At 47.9% G+C, this 23,121-nt stretch overlaps 1 protein-coding gene across 1 annotated transcript in view; it reads left to right on the forward strand.

Moving 5' to 3' along the window:
- Positions 1-19,239, forward strand: part of Srrm4 (serine/arginine repetitive matrix 4) — a 155,234-nt gene extending 135,995 nt beyond the window's left edge. Inside the window, exons 9-13 of the mRNA XM_052168917.1 lie at positions 8,883-9,187; positions 13,608-13,811; positions 16,257-16,367; positions 17,003-17,137; positions 18,927-19,239. Coding sequence (XP_052024877.1) covers positions 8,883-9,187; positions 13,608-13,811; positions 16,257-16,367; positions 17,003-17,137; positions 18,927-19,239 — 1,068 coding nt within the window. The remainder of the gene's footprint in view (positions 1-8,882; positions 9,188-13,607; positions 13,812-16,256; positions 16,368-17,002; positions 17,138-18,926) is intronic.
- Positions 19,240-23,121: the final 3,882 nt, after the last annotated feature.

A 23,121-nucleotide genomic window follows, 5' to 3' on the forward strand; every position in this document is an offset into this window, starting at 1 on the left:
CTTCCCTCCTTCTTGTACTGTAACCAGGGTCAAAGGCAGTCCTGTATCACTTATAGGCCACGGGTTACACAGAGGCCAACAGAGGAAAGGAGAATGTGAAAACAGCTTCATGTGCTTTGTAAAGAGTGTCTGTGATCAAATGTAGGCTTTGGGGAAGATCTGAGTTCTGGAGTCCCTGACCTCATCTTCCTGTGACATCTTGGATGGCACCAGTAACTAATGTTCTCTAAGGACCTACTATGTACCAGATGCTAGTGTAGATGGCCGACCTGTGACACTGCCTCGTGCTTTTGTTATAGCTCAACAGAATAAGGATGCTGTGGTCCAGAGCAACAATCTCCTCACTGTAGAAACTCAGATCTGAAGCCAGAGAGTCTGAGCAGGGGAGCCAGGTACTTATCCATGTAAATGTCACCTGTACCTTGGCATAATTATCTTAATCTATTTACATGATCGATATGATGATGGCATGAGACAAGGTATTTATTCACTTATTCAAATATGCATCAAGGTCAGGCGAGGCAGCTCAATCCGTTACCCCAAACCTAGGTTTGGATCCCCAGCACCCACGTAAAAACCAAGCACAGTGTTGTGTACCTGTGACCCCAGAACATGGGGAAGAGAAAGAGACAATAGGGTCAGTGGGGCTTCTTTCAAGACAGTCTAGCTAACCTGCTGACCTCCAGGTTCATTGAGAGACCCTATCTTAAAAAAGTAGTAATCAATTAACTAATAAGGTGGAGATTGATGATTGACATTGACTTCTGGCCTCCACATCCAAGCTGTGAACATGAACACAAATATATAAATAGCAATAACAGAACAACAACAACTATGCAGTCCTGCCATGCGCCAGGCATCTGTTGTACGAAAACTCATGTCAAGGCTTGGAATCTGATGTCACACACATGGTAGCTACTAACGTGATTTATTTTCATGGAAGCTTTTTAATGACTCACTCCCAGTAGCCCAGCAATGTCCTCTGGCCTCAGTAAGGCACCGGTGCACCTGGCAGCAGCCTTTAGGGGAAGGTGAGATGGAAGGATGCCTTTGACTCTATAGAAAGAGAAGCCTTAGCACCCACGTTCTTCACTGCCGTGGAGAGGCGACACAGTCCCGAACAGGGAGGTGACACTTGGGGACTCGGGGATGAGAAATGGCACAGCATAGTCTCTGATGTATAAGAAAAAAAAGAAACAACCATCTTTTTTTTTCTTTTTATCAGCCGAGAGACATATCGCCACCAGAAAAGGTAGAAAAAACACATTACTTTGGCGAATAAAATAAGATGCATCTTTAAACTGAATGGAATTTACCTTGGTGCAAAACTCATTTACTGTGCTTACTTTTATTCCTTTCAACCTGGGGGGGAGGGGGAGAAGGACAAAAAATTCTCCAGCCAAGTTTATATGGAGCTGGTAGACAGGGACACCTCGGGTGAGGTTTCTGAGAAAGGGGGAGCTGGGAGTGGTCATTTCTTTCAGGGTCCTCCTGAAAGAGAAGGGGCACAGAGGCCAGCTACCTCCCCCTACCCAATGTCACAGGCACTGCAGGGCCTGGCGGTGCCTCCGTCCTTCCTAGCAGCTCTGTCTTGCCTTTATCCTCAGGAAATCAGTCTCTTCCCATCCAGCCCCCTCTCCACCTCCCCCGCTTCCCAGACGGACCTCATCTGGTCACCAAGTCTATTCTTTTGCTGCGTTCTTAATTAGTGTCAAAGAAAGAGGAATGTCACCGAGGGAAACAGCCCTGCTCTCTTAGAGAAACAAAGGGATCGGTGTCTTAAGGACTGAACAGGACCCTGGAGCTGCATGCTCCGCCTTGTAGCATGTGAGATTTCCCAGCTCCCCATATGTCAGGGAAGCAAGAAGGAATTTATAGCTGCCGCTCTCCATGGGGCCATTTGAAGCCCCGTAAATGGACTTGTTCAGTTTAATTGAAATTCTCTTCTTGATTGTATTTTTGTAACCTATTAGACTGAGCTGCCTCTTGATCTCGGAATTCAGCCGAAATTAAATTTTGAAGTGTAAGTGAGAGGTTGCCTTTCCCCCTCTCCATTCTTGATTAAATAATGATTTGAAACAAAACAATAAATAACTCTGCCGGCTCCCCTGGAGGGCTGAGGTATTCCCAGAGAAACTCAGGGGGAGCTGGAGCTCCTGGTGAGGGGATTTAATTAATTATTAGAAAACCCCCAAGTTTTAACATCTAGTGTGTTAGGAAACATGGAGATGAAGTGAGCTCATGACTCCTAAGCTGAAAGAAAGGAAAGAATTTGGAGGGTTTATGTCATCAAGACTGATGAAAGGATAAAGGGGAGACATGTGTTAGCCTCTCCCTGCAGTGGCTGTGAATTCATGAAAAGCAGTTCGTCCTGATAATGTTAACAAGCGAGGGCTGGGGAGGTGGTTCAGTTGGTACAGTGCCTGCCGTACAGGCGTGAAGTTCCAAGTTTGATAGCCAGTACCCACGTGCAAAGCCGGGTGCTACATCGACTTCCTGTGACCCCAGCACTGGGGAGGCAGCAACAAGAGGACCCTGTGGGCTTGCTGCTCAGTCAGTGTAGCTAAACTGATGCTCTCCGTCCAGTGAGAGACCCTGCCTTCTAGTTAAGTTGGAAAGTGATTGAGGATAGACTCTCGCTGTTGACCTCTGAGTTTTGGCAGCACGTACATTTACAGAAATAGTAGCAATAAATGAGTAGCTGAGGTTACCTCATATGACCCAGAGTCACTGCAGAGTCTGATTGTGGCTTAGTGCCTCTGGTCTCCTGGTTCCTTTGATTGGCAACAGTCCGACAAGGGTTTAAAGGGTTGAGATGCAAGAGAAGCATGATGTATGTCCCAGCTCTAAAAGGGAGAAAGGAGACAGAGCAGGTGTGTGGTGTTCATCTTTCTTCTGAGACTTTTGGACTTTTAGAGTAGAAGGTCTCAAATATCTCAAGGGCCCCACCACTAGTATAAGTGGGACCCCCAAGGACCCAGCACACTGTGGCAATTGCTCTAGAGCCAAGTATTTCTGGAGAATATGGGCCCAGATCTATTTGTCCAATAAAAACCAGAAGTGGGGTTGCTGTGTGGACCCTCACTGCTCAGCATGCATTGGAAGTCCATTCACATTTATTTTCAAACACACTAAATGGGCCTAGCTGTGTCACAATGCAAGTTGATCTGACCCATCTCCATGACCAATTTGATACATTGAAGCAAACACGTTCCACACATACCCCTCCTTCTCCCTAATTCAGGGCACACAGCTGACTTGCAGCTTCCAGATGGTATCCTCTGGTTGCCAGGGCCCACTTTGCCTGCCTATGTGGCAGTCTGAACACAGAAGGGAATTGGCATCCCTTAGGGACAGTCTTTCCCATGAGTATTGAATGGTAGGTGCATAAGTCCCCAGCCCACTCCCTCTTGGGTCAATGTTAAGTCTGTGATATATATTCTACACAAATTCCCAAAATTTTCTTTAGGGCTGGGCTCCACCTGCCCACTGTGTATTAACTGTAGACCTTTTACAGACTCTTGATCATCCAATTCTCTTTCTATCTTCCCTACAACGTTTTCTTTCATCTTTCAAAATAAACCATTGGTCCTCAAATTCTTCCCTCAGTTCCTGGAGTTCCAGATTAGATAAGACTGTCTTACTTGGTAATTGGCCAACTCTTGAACTCAGGGTTTGTTTGTTTGTTTGTTTGTTTGTTTAGTTGGTTGGTTGATTGGTTTTGTTTTTTGTTTTTGCTATTCGCCACAGATCAGCTTTTATGAAGACAGAACAGGAAGAATTAAGGTTGAGGTGGAGGACGAGGTGAGGGCAGCCCAAAGATGAGAACCCCAGTATGAGGGTTCTGGGGATCCTGGGCACTATAGGGATATTATTACCAGACTGTGATGAATCCATAAGAGACTTGAGGTCATTGTACAGGCAGAGCAACTGAAGAGGGAGCCACCCCTACCGGAGGAAGAGGTCATCAAAGATGGGTTTTAAGGGGGCTATTAGCTCAACCATGTGCCAACAATGCAAAAATAGGGTCCATCCAATCATGATGACGTTGAGCAGGAAGTGCTTGCATCTTGAGTGGCATGGGGGATATCTGGTTATGGAGATGTTCAGAGATGAGAGGACAAAGGCCAGAAGACAGGTGCCTCTGTTGTCACTCATCACAACATTCAGTCCCCCTATGCCACCTGCTCCCACCCCAGCACTAGCTCTGCCTTTGGCTGTTCATACTGTGACTTCAAACCCTCATCTCCCAGAGTGAACTGAACACTCTGAAAAGATGGAGTCTGGGGCTGTGGGGGGGGGGGTTCTTAAAGGTCACAGATGTCCCCAGTGGCATATTTATTAAAATATTCCTCCTACCCAAAAGTGTACAGTCCACCAAGACCTATAGACGTAAAACGGAGCAGTGTCCCTGTGAACCAAAAATAGAAATGTCTTCAGATGGCCCCTTTCTCCCTGCCACAACATCCTCTAAAAGGGCATTTGGTGATGCAGGCAATGTCATAAGAAGCACATGAGAAATGAGACCCCACTGAGCCTCCACTCACTAAGCCCTCAATGATGAGGTAAGCCGGCCTGCTTTAAGTTCAGAGACCAGTATACAGTTTCTGACTTGTCTGGCTCAAAGAGATGACTTTAAATTTTTTCCTTAGCCTCAGGGACTTAGCCAAAATGGAAGCTAGCTAACCATTTGTATAAAGTTTCCAGGCTCCACGCCTCCTCTGACCTGACCTTTCAAAGTAGCAGCACAGGGCTAGAGAGATGGCTCAGAGGTGAAGAGCACTGGCTGCTCTCTTTCAGAGGTCCTGAGTTCAATTCCCAGCAACTACATGGTGGCTCACAACCATCTGTAATAGGATCCAGTGCCCTCTTCTGGTATGTCTGGACAGCTACAGTGTACTCATATACAGTAAATAGATAAGTAAGTAAATAAATAAATAAATATTTAAAACAAAACAAAGTAACAGAACAAGCAAAAGTCTGAGAGAGGCCCTGGTAGCTTGTCTCCTGCAGAAAGCTCTATACGCTTCGAAGTCCTCACCGTAGAGCAGCAGCGCATGCGCAGGTGGGAAGCTCCTGGCAGGACCCTGTAGGCCGAGGCTCTGTGCATCTCCTGCAGCCCTAGGAATCAAAAGAAGAGAAACACCTGGTCCAGACTTCATCCTTGACCCCGAAGGTTCTCTCTGGCTTAACACTTGCAGCCTCGCGTTGGCTTCAAAACCCCGGGACTTCTATGGAGCTGTTTTTATTATGATAGAAATCAGTTCTCTAAAGTTGGCAACTCTTTGAGCAGATTTGACCATTGCTTGGTCACACAGGCGGCACCTCTACCAACGACTGAGTGCCTGTGGTACCCAAGGGACCATGGAGGAGCTTAGATTATTTAACATAATTTGCTGGTCAGCCACACTGAGGCAGGCGCTAGAGGGTCTCCGGCTGTATAACATGGCACCAGGCACTGTCTGTGTTCTCAACAAGCAGAAAAAGAGACCGACAGTCGAATAAGTCCCTAGGCCTTCTGGGTAACTAGACATTTCATCTGGAGCTAGCAGTTGGTTGAAAGACTGAATCGATTAATTACAGAGTGTTGTACTGGCTTGGCCTAAGTGATCAGAGAAGGTGATGGGTGGGAGAGAAGGGACTAGGATCCCCTCCAGAGGGAACAGGATATGCAAATGACCTGGGGATGGGGGTGTGGCCTGTGTTAGCAAAATCTAGAAAACACACTACTCAGTGTGGACTATGGAAGGCTATTGGGGGAAGCATGGACCAGTTGTAGGTGAAGATCTTGGGTTGGTTTATGAAGTAGGTGAAGGAGATCTGTAAAGAATGCTATAATTCACGTCAACCAAAGGAATGGGACTGTTCGACAAGTGGGAGGAGCCTGTGTACCCTGGCGCTCTTGCCCAATGAAAGCACTCATCTCTGCTTCCTGGTGATGAAAAGCATTAGTCTATGTAATGCTGTCAGGTCAAACACAAAAGCCATTATGTGCATTACGTTATGGTCAGGGAGAGAGACTCTGCAAACATCCCTGTGGGCTCGGGTTGTGGGGCTGAGCATGCGCAGAAGGTAAGGTCCCTTCTCGATCCATGCACCAGCCTAGAGAGACTTAACATGCTCAACATCTTACCTCACAGAGAACCATAGCACATCAGGAAAATAAAACACTTCTAGATTGTAGTTGATACCATGAGAAAGTTCCTGAAAGAGGGAAAAAATGGTCTAGATGCGCCCAGGGAGCAAGCCAAAAGATACCAGACAGCACTGAACTCCCAGGTACCGCCGTTGAACTCTGCCAGCCTGGTTCCCTCTAAGATTGACTTCCTTTCTGATATGCTAGTAACCCCACCATTCACTTCAGGTTAAAAAAAAATGCCTTGATCCTTTCCCTGAATCAAACCCCAGCCTGAAAGCTCAGATCCGGCTCCCCGTCATGATGGCTTCCCATTCCCGGTAGAGGTGATAGAGGTCATGGAACCATTGGACATCAGAGGTGGGAAAGAAGTGACATCCGATCTACCAGGAGCTGAATGGGAACAGAGCCTGTATATTCTATTAAAAAGAGATCTTGCTTCTACCTGGCCACCTGATTTTGAGGTCTCACCTTCAAGGCAAAACTAGCCAGGTGAATATGATGTGTTTAAGGCAGGGCTGCACTGTACCTATAGGATTTACGAAGGCTAAACTATTACCTTGCTCATCCGCAAAGCCTTCTAGGAGGAACAGTAAAGAAAGTCCTACCTCCTAGCCCCAGGACCTAGTATTTCAAACTGTTGGGGTTCTCGCTTTGATTATCAGTTCCAGGTACGCACATCTCCCCTCAAGGCAGAAGTGGTTTCTTAGGAAAGCTCAGGTGGCCCTTCTCTAGCAGGTCTTCGAAACAAGGGATTAAGTTGGGGGAAAGTAAATTTTTATTTTTAAAATAGGAAAATACTACATAAGGCCCAGGGCCAGACAATAGGACATCTATACTAGTCAAGATGTCTAAATGCTCATAAATAAAGTAACAATGCCCTAATAAGTATGTTAGCAAATATGTCTTCAAGGTGATACGAAAGTCACCTTTGGATGCAGAATCTCAGGGTCTCTCTGCACTAGAATGGCAGTGAGAGAGAATCTGATCCCAAGGTCACAGGCTTCCCATCTCATCACTATCTAACCGTGTGACTGGCCCCAGAAGGGCACTTGGACACCTTAGCATTATCATGCAGATTCTGGCCCCAGATTGATCCACCTGAGGCACAGTAACTTCTGGGAAGACAGAACTGTGGAGGAGACATAACCTCAGAAGGAGGCTCGGGAGCCATTTAAACAGAGAATTCTGGAATCCCAGGAGCCCGAGAGAGGTTTCCAGGGAGTGCCCACACATTTCTCTCCTCATAGAGATATATTACTAGCAAAGTCAAGTCCAAGGATACATCTTGCCCATAGCAACTAAACGGCCAGGAGCCAGAAGCAAACCCACCGTGTCCTCTCAGCCACAGCCTAACCTGAATGTTGAAGAAAAACATATTCTCGGCATAGAATTCCCTTCCCAAAGGCTCACTGCTCACAGCCTCCTAAAGCCTCGGTCTTCCTAGGCCAGTCCCCAAGCAGGACTCTGAGGAGCGAGCGATCCCTGAATCCCCCATCACGATTGAGTTCTCTTCCGGTGTCCTCTAGAAATAACGGGCAGGTCTCTATAGTAGCTTCCGGTACCCAAGCAGCGAAGGTTTCCCCATCTAACCTGGGCAGGAAGGGAGTGGCAAGGTACAGCTATCCACTCCCTCAAAGCACTGAGCGCCCCAAAGCCGGGCGAAGGTTGACGTTGTGCAGGAAGGTGTGTGTTTTTTCTTGTCATTTACGACTCTGATGATGGACTCACGTTGCCCGCTCTTCCCTTTCTCTTACACCTTTCCTACTAAAGGAGGAGTCCTTGCTTGGTAAGTGGATGTAATCCGCGAAGACACGAGAGATTTCATTAGAAGCCACTCAGGGTGCTTAGCTGCCTCCTACGAGGGAGAAGGACGCGCACAAATGCCTGTAGAGACTTTTCTTTTTTTTTAAATGGTTATTATTGTTATTATTTTTGGTTTGTTTGGTTTTTTGTCAGACCATATGGACTTTACATTTATTTTGCCCCTCCCTCTTGACTCCTTTAGTTGGAAACTGCCGAATTGTCAGCTTGTGACCGTGACTTTATTTTTTTTAAAGAAAGAACGAGGGAAAGAAAGAGAAAGAAAGAAAAAAGAAAAAAGAAAGAAAGAAAGAAAAAGACACCAACCCTCATCTTTATTTCTTTGACCCATGTGACATTTCTTCAGGATTTTATTCAGCCAACTTTTAAGAGAGAGAGGAGAGAGAGAGAGAGAGAGAGAGAGAGAGAGAGAGAGAGTTAGCTGAGAGCTCTGGTTAAAATATAAACCTTGGCCTTTTGCATTTTTTTAATTTCCAAGCTATAATTTTTGAGGCCTGTAGCCCCTTCTTTTTCTTCCCCGTTCCCCTTTCTTTTGTTTATTGTTTGAGGTTAAGGGTGTCTACAGCCCTCCCCTTTCTATTAATTTGTCTCTTTTGTTTGAGTTTAATGAAGACTACATTTTTGTATAATTTCCTTTTTTTTCTTTCGTTTACTCTGAATCGCATGCCGTTTCCCTGCATGACTCCTAAATCTTCCAGTTCTTCTAGCAGGGGGTTTAAAAAAAATCAAATCAAAACAAAAAGATCTAGAGATCTCCTATTTCTGTGGAATTCTTTCAGGAATTTGTGCTTTTGTTTTTTGGCGTCTCTTCTCTCCCCTCTCTCTTTGCTTTCGTTACAGTGACTCATGACGGTTAACATTCTAGGTTACTGACACACAGCCCGGGAGCTCAGCAGTGTCCGACGGGTCTTTTTGCTTTCAGATCTCTGGGTCGGGGTCCACGGCTGACTTCTTTAGCAAATCGGCCAGCCCGCTCGCCGCCTCCCGAGGGCGCTCGCAGGAGTACGACTCGGGCAACGACACGTCCTCGCCTCCCTCCACGCAAACCAGTTCGGCTAGGTCTCGGGGCCAGGAGAAGGGGAGTCCCGGTGGGGATCTAAGCAAGAGTCGGGACCTCAACAGTGGCAACACCTCCGATTCAGGGAACTCCTTCACCACCTCCTCCCCACAGAACAAGGAAGCTGTCTTGGAGAACGTCTCTCCTACCTGCAGGAGCAGTGAGTCAAGGTCAGTGTATTTGGGGTGGGCGGGTCTTAGCGGCAACATTTCGCTGTCTTAGTATGGTGCCCTTTTCTTTCCTTTATTTGCAGGAGACAGGACATTCTATTCATGTATGTGATATGTGTATAGCACAAACGTGCACCTGTATACGCGCACACACACACACACAGGCGTGCCACTCCAGTTATGTGAAATTTGAGACACTGTCAGTTAAAAACATACCATAATACTGACCAGAATAAATTAAAAACATATCCACACCAAAAAACCCTTGCATATATATATATATATATATATGATTATAATAGTTATATTCATATTTCTAAAAGTTGGAGGCAACCAAGTCCTTTGTGAATAAGCTGTGGTATATCCAGGCTCTAGAATATGTTTTAATTCTTTTTTAATAATTGATTTATTTTTATTTTATATGCATCAGTGTTTTTTGCCTACATGTATCTGGGAGAGGGTATCAGATCCCCTGGAACTGGAGTCACAGACAGTTGTGAACTGTTCTGTGGGTGCTGGGAATTGAACTCCAGTCCTCCAAAAGAGCGGTCAGTGCCCTCAACCACTAAACCATCTCTCCAGCCCCTCGGACTCTGGGATATTATTTGGCTCTAAAAAAAAAAAAAAGAAGAAGAAGAAGAATTTGTTATCAATGTATACAAAAGAAACATTTAAGCATGGGTGCACGCGCATGCACACATACACGCGTGCACACACACACACACACACGCGCATGCACACAGGCATGCAACTCCAGTCATGTGAAATTGTGGAAAATATGGAATTTTCATATGAAATATTGTTGTGCATGGTTGGGGGGTGGGAGATGACTGTTAGAACATGACATTTTTTGGGCCATGAAACTATAACACATGACATAGTCATGATGAATTATCATCCAGGGATTCGCCCTAAGTCATAGGATGTATAACTCCAAGGGCCAGGGTGGGCTTTGGATGCTGATGTAAGATGCTGGCTCCTCAGTCCTAACACGTGGACCCCTTTGGGGAGGGATGTTGGGTACAGGGAAGCAAGGCTGAATTTTAACACGCTCCAACTTAGTTTATTCACGACAACACACCTCCTGCCACTGTGAAGTTCAGGCCTTTTTGTTGGGTGCTGTGCTTGCTGCCTGCGTTTTTCCTTCAGAAAAGGCAGCTTCGTGTTTGTTCAGAAGCCAACGAACAGGGCCATCCCTTCTTCACCAACTGCTCTGTCGCCCAAGCAATCACAGCAAATGGCAACCGGGGCAATAGTTCGATGATTAAAATGTTCGCCAAGCAAGCAGATATAAATGCCAGGTGGGCTCAAAGGCCTGTCTTGTATCCTCAGGAGGCAGAGCCAAGGGTTCCCTGGAGCAAGCGGCCTAGTGAGCCAAGGCCTGTCAGCCAGCTCTGGAGTTAACCGAGAGACCCTGCCTCAGAGAAGAAAGAGGGGAGTATGGAGAATGATCTCTAGCACACACGCAGGCACACACACACACCACACACACACACAGTTAGCACACACTGCCTAGTGATCAGAGGCCTGTCTGCCAGCTCTGGATTTAACCGAGAGACCCTGCCTCAGAGAAGAAAGAGGGGAGTATGGAGAATGATCTCTGGCATCAGTTAGCACACACACACACCCATATCCATTCACACGTGTGCACATATTACACACATGTGCACATGTTGCACACATGCCCAGGCACATGAAGAGAGTCTAGAAAAAATAAGTGAATCATAGCGTTAAGGACTCCATGTGCTCTCACAGGAGTAATTGTGTAGTCCGCACCATCCGTTCAGTTGCAGACGCCTCAACTTCTTACCAGGAACACCCTTACGGCAGCACTGGGCTTGGTAAAAATGGCGGGCCCCTGCCCCGGGTTTATAATTTACTAGGCAGATACCCAAGTAGGGAAAGTCTGCTAGCACACTCTACCCAGAGAAGCACTGGGGCTCTCCTCCAGCTGGGGCTCCAAGTCCACCTTTGTTCTAAGTGATCAAGTCTTCTAAATGATGGCCACATGCTACTCAAGCGGTAATAGCAATAACAATGATATTAGTATTGATTAAGTTAAAAGCCATTGACTTAGTCAGGGTTTCTATTCCTGTACAAACATCATGACCAAGAAACAAGTTGGGGAGGAAAGGGTTTATTTAGCTTATACTTCCACATTGCAGTTCATCACCAAAGGAAGTCAGGGCTGGAACTCAAGCAGGTCAGGAAGCAAGAGCTGATGCAGAGGCCATGGAGGGATGTTTCTTACTGGCTTGCTTCCCCTGGCTTGCTCAGCTTAGTTTCTTATAGAACCCAAGACTACCAGCCCAGGGATGGCACCATCCACAAGGGGCCCTCCCCACTTGATCACTAATTGAGAAAATGCCCCACAGCTGGATCTCATGGAGGCACTTCCCCAACTGAAGCTCCTTTCTCTGTGATAACTCCAGCCTGTGTCAAGTTGACACACAAAACCAGCCAGTACAGCCATTAACATTTATTGAGCTGGATAACATGCTAGACACTGTTAAAAATGCTTCCCATGAACAGCTTTCCTCAGGTCCTGTTAGTGTCTCCACAACTTTATGTCTATATCACTATTAAAACCTTTCTGTGAAGTGGTGGTGAAATTGAGGCACAGATCCGCAGACTTAAATTCAGTTAATAAGCAACAGTAGCGGCATTCAAATGCAGACCCCTCTCTTTAAAACTAGATTCCAAGTCCAAGAGATATATAGCCGTTACCTGCTTAATTTTGATATACATGGACAGCCCAATTAAATAATTTAGAAGCAGCCTTTCACGGCGGAATGTAAATGATGGTGAAATCATGGGTATTTATGCCCTGCCAGCTCTGGACAAAGGGCTCAATAAATATGGGCTAAGTGGAAGAGATATGAGCCGGAAACCAAGGGCAGCACAAACACAGAGGGAAAGGGATTGGAGTGGTGACGGGCGTGTGGCTGTGCCGCCAGACAGATCCAAGTTTGGAACTGTGAGTGACCTTGAGCAAGTCACCAGTCCTTCGGAGCCGCCTCAGTAAATCAGCCGTAAAAAGAGGGCCAGCTCTGCAGCTCTTGGGAGGATTAAACAAAATGATGATTGTGACGAATCCAAGACATAGAGGATGACTTTAAGGTGACACTTGACAAGCTGTGTGTGGAGGGTTCACAGAGGAGCACACGTCCTTTCTCCAAAGACCTCAATATCCAGAGCAAAAGTCACGTGGAATTATATGACTGACCAGAGGAGTCGTATAGAAATGGGACGAGGTCTAGGCAGGAGTAACCATGGCAACACAAAGGGGACCCTCAACCCAGACTGGCAGTAGAGAGAATGTCCTAAAAGGCTTTTCAGAGAAGACAGGGTCAGGTCAAACCAGAATCACGTATAGAGGAATGGCTAGGTGACAAGGACAGTGACAACACTGTCCTAAGGTCTGGAGATAAAGGACAGAAGAGGACATTTTGCTTAGGAGGGAACAGTCTGTTAGGGTCAAGAGCCAAGACAAGAGGTGAACAGAGGTCGGCACGAATCTAGAAAGCTCTATCAATGCGATCTGAAGTTGACTCTTGTGCATCTTGAAATGAGCATGCCCGAGTAAGGACCTTGGAAGGAGTCCAGTAAATCCCTAGACAAGAGAGACTGTAAGGCAAAGCCCCCTACCCCTTGTCTGATTATGAACAAGCCTCTATTTGTTGGGGGGGGGGAGTTCTCAATCTCTCCATCTGCAAAATGGGCTACGTCAAAGTTGCCCAAACTTAAGCTAATCATGGATCACTTTCTTGATTAAAAAAAAAAAACCCTATATTCACACTGATTCGTTTATTGTAATCATATCATGTCTTTTCTGTACTGAAATGTGTATCACTTTCTGAAACACAAAAGCTCCTAAATAGAAAGCACCTCTGATGATATGATTAACTCACTAACTCTGTCTTTAACTCTGGTCAGTTACAGTTCCCTTCTCGAGGCCCTGACCCCAAGGCCTGTTCCTTTATCTTGGGGAGATTACAAAGTGTTAGAGAGGTGCTAAAAACCCAGGAGCACCCAGCCAGGGCTTTCTCATTCATGCAAGCAGAAGGACTGGACAAGGGCAAGGGAGTGGGGGATCTCTCACCGCACATTTGATGTCACTTAATTAACACTGTGCCCAGGAAGGCTGCCTGGGACCCTCTGAATCAGCCCCAGGTCATGATATGTCTCCCTTACCTGGGGGAGACAGAACTGTACTAAACATCCATCTACTTGTGAGGGCTTCTCTATCTCTGCTCATCTAAATTCAGACACCTGGCAGGCCATCAGTCACTGAAAGGAGGGAAGGTGGAAAGCAAGCGGAACAGAGGAAGCTGTGGCCTGGGCAGATGTGGGGGAGGGAGCATTAGGTTGGAGTAAGGCAGAGCAAGCAGGGTGATGACAGCTGTGTTTCTTCCTGCAGAGGACTTCAGTCTCCATGTCTCCAGTGTGCAGAGGTGAAGAAGTCTAGTTTGGTCCCATCCACAGCCCGGAGCTCCCCTATCAAAGAGTGCTCCCGTAGCTCCTCCTACACCAGCACTCGATCCTCCAGTCCCTCATCCAGGTCCCCAAACCCCAGAGCCTCCCCCAGATACACACGGAGCCGGTCCACCTCCTCCGAAAAAAGGTGGGTGTGTCTTTGACGTTTGATTCACTGTATGTCCTTCTTCAGCAGGGAGTTTTGGTAACTAGAGATGCCCAACCCTGACACACACACACACACCATGGACTTGACTTTGAATAGCTGCTCCAGCCATTACTACTGACAGCTTTGGTTAAGCCAAGTTCTCTGAGATCCTGTTTCCTTCTATGGCAAATAAAAAGAATAAGAATGCTTGGCTCAGCCCCGTGGCTCCTCCCAGGGGCGGAAGCACTTAGAACACAGGAACATTCCTTGTTATTGTTTCCCTTGGCATGAGGAGGAGTTAAGCATCAATTAACTCGTGCTGCGTGAAAAAGTAACCAACACCATCCTTCAAATAAAAATGTGTTTACTTAGTTGCTGTAACTCTGTGGATTAGCGATTTGTGCTGGGCTCAGCAGGCTGGCTCAGTTGTCAGCCCCCTCGTGTGTTTTTTGACCAGATGGTAGGTTGGCTGGGGGGCTGGGGATTGAAAGTCATTCAGTGATTAGTTGTCTCTGCACTCTGTTGTCTCTCATCAACCAGCAAGACTATCTGCTTGTACACATGGTAGTGACAAGGGAAGGGGGGGGGAGAGAGAGAGAGAGAGAGAGAGAGAGAGAGGGAGAGGGAGGGAGAGAGGGGGAGGGAGGAAGGGAGAGAGAGGGAGGGAGGAAGGGAGAGAGAGGGAGGGAGGGAGAGAGAGAACTACAGCTGGTTTTATATTCTCACCCCCCAATTTCAACAGTCATTGGTATTGCTTGGTTACCTTATATGGAATAACTGTGTCATGGAACAGTCAGACACAAGATCTCAGGAACTGGAACACCCCATCAAATACAACCCCCATGCCTCCTTGGTCCCAGCTTCCCTCTTCAAACAGAAACCCCCAGACAGCAAGCTGGCTGTTCCTCTTCGACAACTATATAATCACAATGCAGTTGCTTCCTTGGTTATTTCAAAACCAGCACTTGCATTTTTTTTTTTCTGTACGATTTCTCAATGTGTGTGTGCAAAGAGCAAACCTGTAGGACACTTTTGCAGGAGGTGGGGGCACCACCATACTTGATAGGAATGAGTCGTTCATTCCTCCGTAGTATTCCCTAAGAGTGGGACGTCAGTTGTGAGAGAGGTAGAGCTTGGACCACAGAATGAGTAGCTGAGATGCACCATGAAGAATTGCTCTTTCTCTCCTGTCCGCAGGAGATACAGTCCTTATTCTTAAAGGACGGACAGACAGACTCCTGTAGCCAACTCCTGGATCAGTGCCAACCCCCATAATGTCATTACCCATCTCCTTTTGTAACTAAGTACCTATCTTGCACTATGATGGGAATGTGTTCAATTCAAGGTTATCATAGCCAAATTAACGTGAGTTCTGCTCTCGTTCAGTTGCCTGGAGACCTCAGTTCTTACCACGGTCTCAGTACCCTCTGCATCCAATTGTTTTCCTGAATGGGGGATGCTTATCCTCTCTTCTTAGGGCAAGCATGTCCCTGAAGCTTTCTGACATGTAGGAGTAATTAGCATCTCTGCTCATTTTTGTGAACCATTAGTAAGTAGCTATTGCTGGCACACAAACAATGCAGTGATGGTAGATCTGACCACAAGAAGGCTATTTAGTAACAGGCAAGTAGTCCACACACTGTGGATACTCTGCACAAGGAAACAATCTATTTCCTAACCATGCACCTCAGAATGATCTGAAATGTAAAACTTGTGAATTACTTGTTTCTAGAACTTTCCACTTCTTTATTTTTTTTTTTCCAAACCATTCATGAAGCCACAGAAGAAGCAAGGCCGTGGACAAGAGAGGAGGGGCTACTGTAATCTGCCCAAGGCAAATCATTTTGCAGCCAGAAACTCATGGATTCATGTGTCGACTAGCTGTGTGACCCTGATCAAATTACATCACCTCTCCCTGCCTTTGTTTCTCCATCCATAATATGAAATTAATAATAAGTGAGATGCATGCATGAGTTCATTAATAATAAGTGAGTTCAATGCCTGGCATGCACATAATAAAATGTATAACAGTCATAATATTTCCAATGTATTGGCTAATTAGATAGATAGATAGAGACAGACAGACAGACAGAGAACTGATTTATTCTAATTTAGATTTACAACCAACTTTGTAGGGTTGATACTATTACTCCATTTTGCAGATGAGAAAACAGAAGCCTAGAGTAGTGGAATTACCTACCCAAGATTATACAGACAAAAAGTGGCCAGGATAATAAGCGTTCACTAAATAACAGGGTATTGTCCATATTGTTATCAATCACTCAAAAAGGAGGAAATTTCATCCTCTGGTAAAGGGACAGGTTCCTTTATGAGACTTGCGCAAAGACAAAGAGCGCCACCTGGGGACCGGGTACACAGAGCCTTAGCCGCTGTCCCACCCCTAACAGGCTGCAGGCTCCTCAGGGGCTCTTCTGTCTTCCCCAGGTCCTACTCCCGCTCCCCCAGCTATTCGTCCAAGTCTGGCAAGCGGAGCCCACCTGGCAGAAGCTCCAGGTCTCGTCGAAGTCCCAGCTACTCCAGATACAGCCCCAGCAGGTATCACCTCACCCCACCCCCAGGGCGGATCCCGCCCCTCCCCTTCCTGAGCCTTCTCCTTTGACCTCGCCTTTCTGTACCAATATCCCAAGCCCTGCCCAAGCCCTAACCCTGCAAAAGTAGGGACAGGAATTCTTGCAATCCTTTTTGTCCAATCAAGAGTGGCAACAAGGCCTCAATGCGCCCCTTATTCTACTATTCTTTCGCATCCGGGTGCTCGATTTCCTTGCTTGACTTGCTGCAATCTCTTGCCCCCATGTTCACAGCCCCGACTCTTGCCCACCCCAGGGCCTTCTGATATGTTCCTCCTCACCCACTAATATCTGTGCCTCTGCTAAGGGGCACACACGCGCGCGCATGTGCGCGTGCATGCGCATCCACAGAGGCCACTACTCTGGCTCATGCCCAGTTTACCCCATACCTGCTTCCCATGGTGCTCACGGAAGCAGATTCTTCCCAGAGTGGGTCATCTTCCCTTTCCTGTCTTGTTTGGGGCCCCTGACAAAGCCTAGCCTCAGTGAACACAGCTAAGCGTCTCACACAGCGTGTAACTGTAGAAAAGCCACTCCAGCCCTAGTTACCTAGCAACATCTCCTCCCCCTTCCCTCCCCGCGCCCGCTGTTGTACCCCTTCAGGGAACGAGATCCAAAGTATGGTGAGAAGGAACCACAGCCCCGAGAACGGGCGCGCAGGAGGCGACGGTCCTACTCGCCCATGAGGAAGCGCCGAAGAGACTCCCCAAGCCACCTAGAGGCCAGGAGGATAACCAGGTGAGGCCCAAGAGCTGGCATTACCTGCTTCCAGACTTCTCCCCACTGTCACATACATATGGACGATGGCCTGACTAAGTCTTCTTTTGCCTCCCTGAAACTGGACTTAAGGACTTGGGGGGTCCAGAATGCCTCGTCCAAGCCCTAAAATGTTGATATTTGGTTCAAAACCTTCCCTAGTATGGAATCTTATCAAACTAGGCTAGCAGTGAGGCAGGGACCGGGATAGCATGTGGACCGAGCTTGCCCTGGAGACTGGAGGGAAGACAATGGGCCAAATTGAGGAATAGTATGTAGCTAGGGGGTGTTTGTTCCCACAGGGCAGGGCATTGGCCTGGTAGTACAACCTGGCCTTGTCCTATACCCTAGAATACTCAGATGCCAGGTTAAAATTAAACTATTTGTGATCACACCTTTAACTAAGTTCAGAGAATGCAAATAATATTCCTGAGATTTCCAAGGTTGCTTAAATGGTGCTGTGGCGAGTAAACTTTTGAGTTAAGACCTGGTTCTGGGGCAGGGTGGCTAGAGACTTTTCCTCTCCTTAGGCTGATTCTTGCCCACAAAACAAGATATCACTCCCAAGAGTATCACGTGGAGGAGATGAAAGGGAAGAAGAGGTGACCTTGCTTTGTAAATTTAAACTTGGGACACAGTGTGTTCTAACATTATTGACTCAGTGGTCGGAAGCGGTGGAAGTGTGACCTGTGACAGCTAAGGTCTCTGAGGAGAAGTGCAGTTGGCAGAGAGAGCGGGCAAAGGCTGTGAGAGAAATTGAATTTCTCAGGCTTTGAAAGCTGGATTGGCTAGATGTTGCCCCCTCCCCCCAGATAAGGTTATCTTTCTAGACATCTCCACTCACCCCAGAGACCAGCAAGTATCATGGAAGCACACTGTATCCTTCCTGGAGAGGACCAGGAGGCAGGATAAAAACAGGGGGCCCAGAGTGACAGATGGAGTTGCCTGCTCAGATAGCCCACAGTGCTCTCTTCCCAACATCTGGGCATCCATTGGCATCTTGGAGGCTGGTCACCGATGCTGCTGGCTAACTGATCAAGGATGTAGTTCATTTTCTTAAAAATCAGTGTGTTCTTTTTCACAGAACTCCTGCCCCTTACACACACACACACACACACACACACACACACACACCATGCACTTGTTTTGAAAAGGAAACGATACACTACAGTAAGTGGAAAACCAGCCTCTCCTGCCTAGAAACAGAACCTACTAGGAATAGAAGGTTCTAGTAAAAGTAAAAATAGCAAAGCAAAAACTTCAATTAAAGTGGCAAGGCAGCACTGTTGCTAGCTGGGAACTCTGAGCCCCAAACCTGATTTGATTTGTTGATTTTTTTTTTCTTAAGTGACATTATCCCTTTTTCCAGCTTCAGCAGGAATTTTTTGGTTTTGTTTTGGTTTTGTGGGGTTTTTTTTTTGGTTTTTCGAGACAGGGTTTCTCTGTGTAGCCCTGGCTGTCCTGGAACTCACTCTGTAGACAAGGCTAACCTTGAAATCAGAAATCCACCTGCCTCTGCCTCCCAAGTGCTGGGAATAAAGGCATGCCACCACTGCCCAGCAGGATACAGCAGGATTAAGCTAGGCCTTTACTAGTCTCAGAACTACAGGGGTGGGGTGATGGCTTTTGTTTGTTTTGTTGGGGTTTTTCTGGTTTGCTTTTTCTCACTAAGAGACTGGGGGATAGAAGGATATTGTTTTCCCTGAAAGAGCACTGGGGCTCCCTGAGAGCTCATTGAACCTCACACTTCCTATCTCTGATCTCTCTCCAGTGCCCGCAAACGCCCAATCCCCTACTACCGACCCAGCCCCTCCTCCTCCAGCAGCCTCAGCAGCGCCTCCTCCTGGTACAGCAGCAGCAGCACCAGCAGCAGCAGCAGCAGCAGCAGCCGCTCTGCCAGCCGCAGTTACTCCCGGAGCCGGAGTCCCAGTCGGAGCCGCAGCAGCCGTAGCCAGACCCGGAGCAGGACGCGAACCAGCCGCAGTTCCAGCTCCCGCAGCCTCAGCCTGGGCTCCAGGAGCCGCAGTCGGAACCGGAGCCTGAGCTACAGCTCGGCAGAAAGCTATGCCAGCACGAGGCGCTAAGGGAAGGCCCTCCATCGAGCCAGCTGTCTGCGGGGAGGACCCTCTCTGTCCACCGGGAGGACCCCTCTGTACTCTGCAGTCTCCTTTACTACCTGCCCTTCAGACCATCTCCCGGGTGACAGATACTAAATGCTCCTGGCTCCTGGCCTCCATGATTTCCTGGGATGGTGGCATGGGATACAGGGACTTCTATTCCTTTGCCAAGCTGCTAGGAGCCTCTCTACCAGCACCATCTTGAGGCTCACCGGGGCGGATGGAGAGGGCCACCTGTGGAAAGCTATGATCTATGATTCAAAAGTTTGGGCCTGCCCAAGACATGTGACAACAGACGACTCTGTTCCAATCACCCACTGCTTACAGGATATCTCCTAGAGACCAGGGTTAATCCGTCCCTCCTGCACCCCCCTCCTTCCCCCTTTATTCTGTCTCATGGCTGCACAGTTTGGAACCAGTGCTGGGAAAAGAGGAGACCAAGGGTGGTTTAAATTCAACATAAGAGCTCAGAGCTTTTACCTCCAGCTCCCGGGTCCTGTTAGAAAGGTCAGACGCGAGCAGGGGAGGTAGATGTTAGTGTCTTTGGTGGTAGGTTTCAGGGAAGCTTGGAAAGGAACTCTCTACAGCTGCAAAGAGTCAGGTCATCTGCTCTCCTAGTATGCCAGTGTGGTCAGGGAAGGGACCCCAGCGGTTCCAGCTCTGTGGAGGCCCGTACACAGGGCCCTGTGACACCCCAGGGATAATAAGGAGACAGTGGAACAGTCAGCATACCTTGGGCTACAGCCCTACATCCCCGGGAGCTGGCACAAATTTGATTCCACGGGACCATCTGCTGAGCATTCCCAGTGCTGTGGCCAGCAGCCAGCCCCAGCGCCAGCCAGTCTGCCCTTGCCCTCCAGTTGGCGCCTGCCAGCCCCCTCCACATTACCCAGTCTGCCACACCCTGGATTCTACCCGGGCAGCCTGGCATCTGCTGTCCTACACAAAGACCACTCCTCTTGTCTCTCAGGAATTTTACCAAGACAGGACACTGCATTGTAAATCAGTGTTGTGGAGAAAGACTCAGATACAGAGAGCCTGTGACAGAGGGACTTACACAGTTCCTGTCTCAGGCTCCTGCTAGCTTCTGAGTTTGCTGTCAGCTTAGGGAAGCCCCATCAAACTTAGTGAAGTACCACACTTGGGAAGGGTATAGAAGTACCCTCCGCCCAGGACTGGCCAGCAAGAGTAAGCGGCCCTATAATACATAGCTGCCACCAGCTGCTTTGTCTGCAGAAGATATTGGGAACAAGCAGGCAAGAGAGATACTCCTTAAAATAAACCCCTGGGCATCCCCCTCACCAGCTGCCTGGCTTTCCTGAGCCTTGTGGGTATCAAGTTTGTGATGAGGACATTGAGCAGAGCCAGGGCACACAGAGAAAGTGCTTCTCTCCCAGCTTTGGATAGTTGCAAAGACAAAACAGCATTACTTAAGTCTCCTTCCTTGCCTCAAGGAAAGCATGGGGGGGGGGGGGAGCCAGGAGTGAGGGCGGGATTCCCATTATTAAAGCAGTGGTCTCCCCCAATCTTTCCCAGCCTATCATGGTGCCCGGGGGCATCTAGTGAGCACCAGGGAAGTTCTTCATCCATCAGGAGAGGAGGAGTATCAGTGACCACATCATGGCTTCTGGCCCAGATGGAAACTCCACCCACTGAAACTCACGGATGCCTATGCTGCCACCCCCGGGGGCGGGCGGGGGGCGGATGGCAGGTGCCTGGCACAGGAGTAGGTGCCCCGGGAGGGCATGTGCAGCAACTGTAAATAACCCTCATCCCCACCCAGGATGCCACTGAAGCCAACCAAGCCTCATCTTTTTCATGGAGACAAAGGCTTCCAGGAGCCACCAAACCCTCCTCAGCAGGACAGCATATGAAGGCAGGAGAGCCTGTCCGGAGGACACAGACTATCTTCATTCAAACCACCCTAGGGGGACCATTTTGCCTGGGTCCTCCTAGCAACCCTTTTATTTATTAGATCTATTTATTTTTATTTATTTATTATTTATGTGATGAGCTCTCTTCCCTCACCGTTAGCAGTATTTAATTATTTATTTATGTATTTATTCAGAGAGATTGTGTACCTTGATACGTGGTCGTTCGTGTATTTGGTGGGATCTTCTAAATTATTTGTGTACCTTTTTTAAAAAAATCCTGTTGCTATGGCTGCAGTGGGTGGGGCCAGAGGCATCTTGGTCTTTTTCATGAATGCTCTAAGCCCTGAATATCCTGGGACTGACCCGGAAGTGTGCTAATCCCAAGGCTAGCTTGATGCCAGTGAGGTTTGGGCCTGGGCCTCCACCCCATATACACCCGCTGCACCATTGCTGTCACAGAGGTGTCAGAAAGATGAAGTCAGCCACAGAGCTCCTGTTCAGTGTTGGAGCCTGACATTAGCATGTAAAGCTACACAAATTTAAAAGCGCTGCGAAGAACTCCCTGAATGACTGCCTAGTGTCAGAAGTGCCATGTCTTGGCCAGAGCTTGTGCTTGGGGAGCCATGTGGGTAAGAATAGTTTGATACTAGCATGGCTCTTGGAGACAAAGTATCATTCTGATGTTTGACTGATGCTTGCACATCCACTGGGAGATAATGGTAGGGAGGGGCTAACCCAGGGAAGACATCGTGCTCATCTCCATATTACTGGAAGAGATCTATTCCTTCCTATGAGCAAAACTGGTTGGCCTCGTGTAAATTACCCCTACCTGGTTCTCCTTCACTCCTAGCTTTTGTGATCAGAAAGCTGTCCTGCTTTGTCCGCAGTTGACAAACACTGTTCTGAGAAGAGAGCAGGGGGGCCATCCTGGGGGTGGGGGTGGGGGGACCCACAACCCCAAATCAAACCTCCTTTTGCTATGATCAGCAGCTGTTCCATTAGGGACAGCACCGAGCTACTTCTGAAACTAGACAATAAAAGGCAGATGGAAGGACAGCCAGATGTCCCCCCCCCCCAAAAAAAAGGTCACTTCTAAGCTCACACTGGGATCTAAGACCTGGAGACCTTTCTCGGCCCAGCCTTCCTGACCAACTGGCCATGACTTTCTGCCTGCTGGCTCCAGAGAGCTCTTGCCCTTTCAGAAGTCATTCTCCGCAGCCGCGCGGGTGCCGGATTGCCTGGTCCCGTTGTAGATTCACCAGCACATCCCTGGCTCTTCTCATAAATGTGGCTGCCATGCTTTAATCTAAGCAAGGGGATATTTTCCCCTGGGAACAGTTTTCAGGAGGTTGTTTAGATCCCTCTAAGGCTAGGATACACTGCTCTTCTGAGTCTCCCTCCTCTTCCTCCTCTTCCTCCTCCCCCCCTCCTCCTCAATCTCTCTCCTCTTCTCCTTCCTCTTCCTCCCCTCCTTCCTCCTTCATCTCTCATCTCCCATTTCCTTTCTCCTCTATACTGCTTCTCTTTCCAAGCAAACATAGACCTCTTTCTGGGACACTGATAACCTTGGTTAAGTAGAACCTTTATACTCAGGTGTATCTACTCACTGTACCCTCGTAACTTTCCACATCTGGGGAATAACACCAGCTGAAAGTGGGTTGCAGCTGTGTTTGAACAGCGGCTGGCTAGCACTCTCTGTCCATAGGCTATTCTGGGTGATGGCTTGGTTCAACCACCAAAGCCCAAAATGGGTAGAGCATCTAGCCTGAGCCTAAGCAACAGTGTTGCCAAAGCCCCTGGACCTCCTGCTGCGGGGTCGGAGCTCTACAGGAGTGAAATGAGGCTAATTGTTACTTTGTTGTGAGTCAGTGTTTCCACCTAGTGATGTGGAGGAGTTGACAAATAATTCCAGGCATTGGCCTGAGGCCTGAGAGAGAGTCAACAAACACAATAGGTGTCCCGGAGAAGAATCTTG

The sequence above is a fragment of the Apodemus sylvaticus genome, chromosome 22 (assembly GCF_947179515.1).
Source record: "Apodemus sylvaticus chromosome 22, mApoSyl1.1, whole genome shotgun sequence".
NCBI classification, from domain to species: Eukaryota; Metazoa; Chordata; class Mammalia; order Rodentia; family Muridae; genus Apodemus; species Apodemus sylvaticus.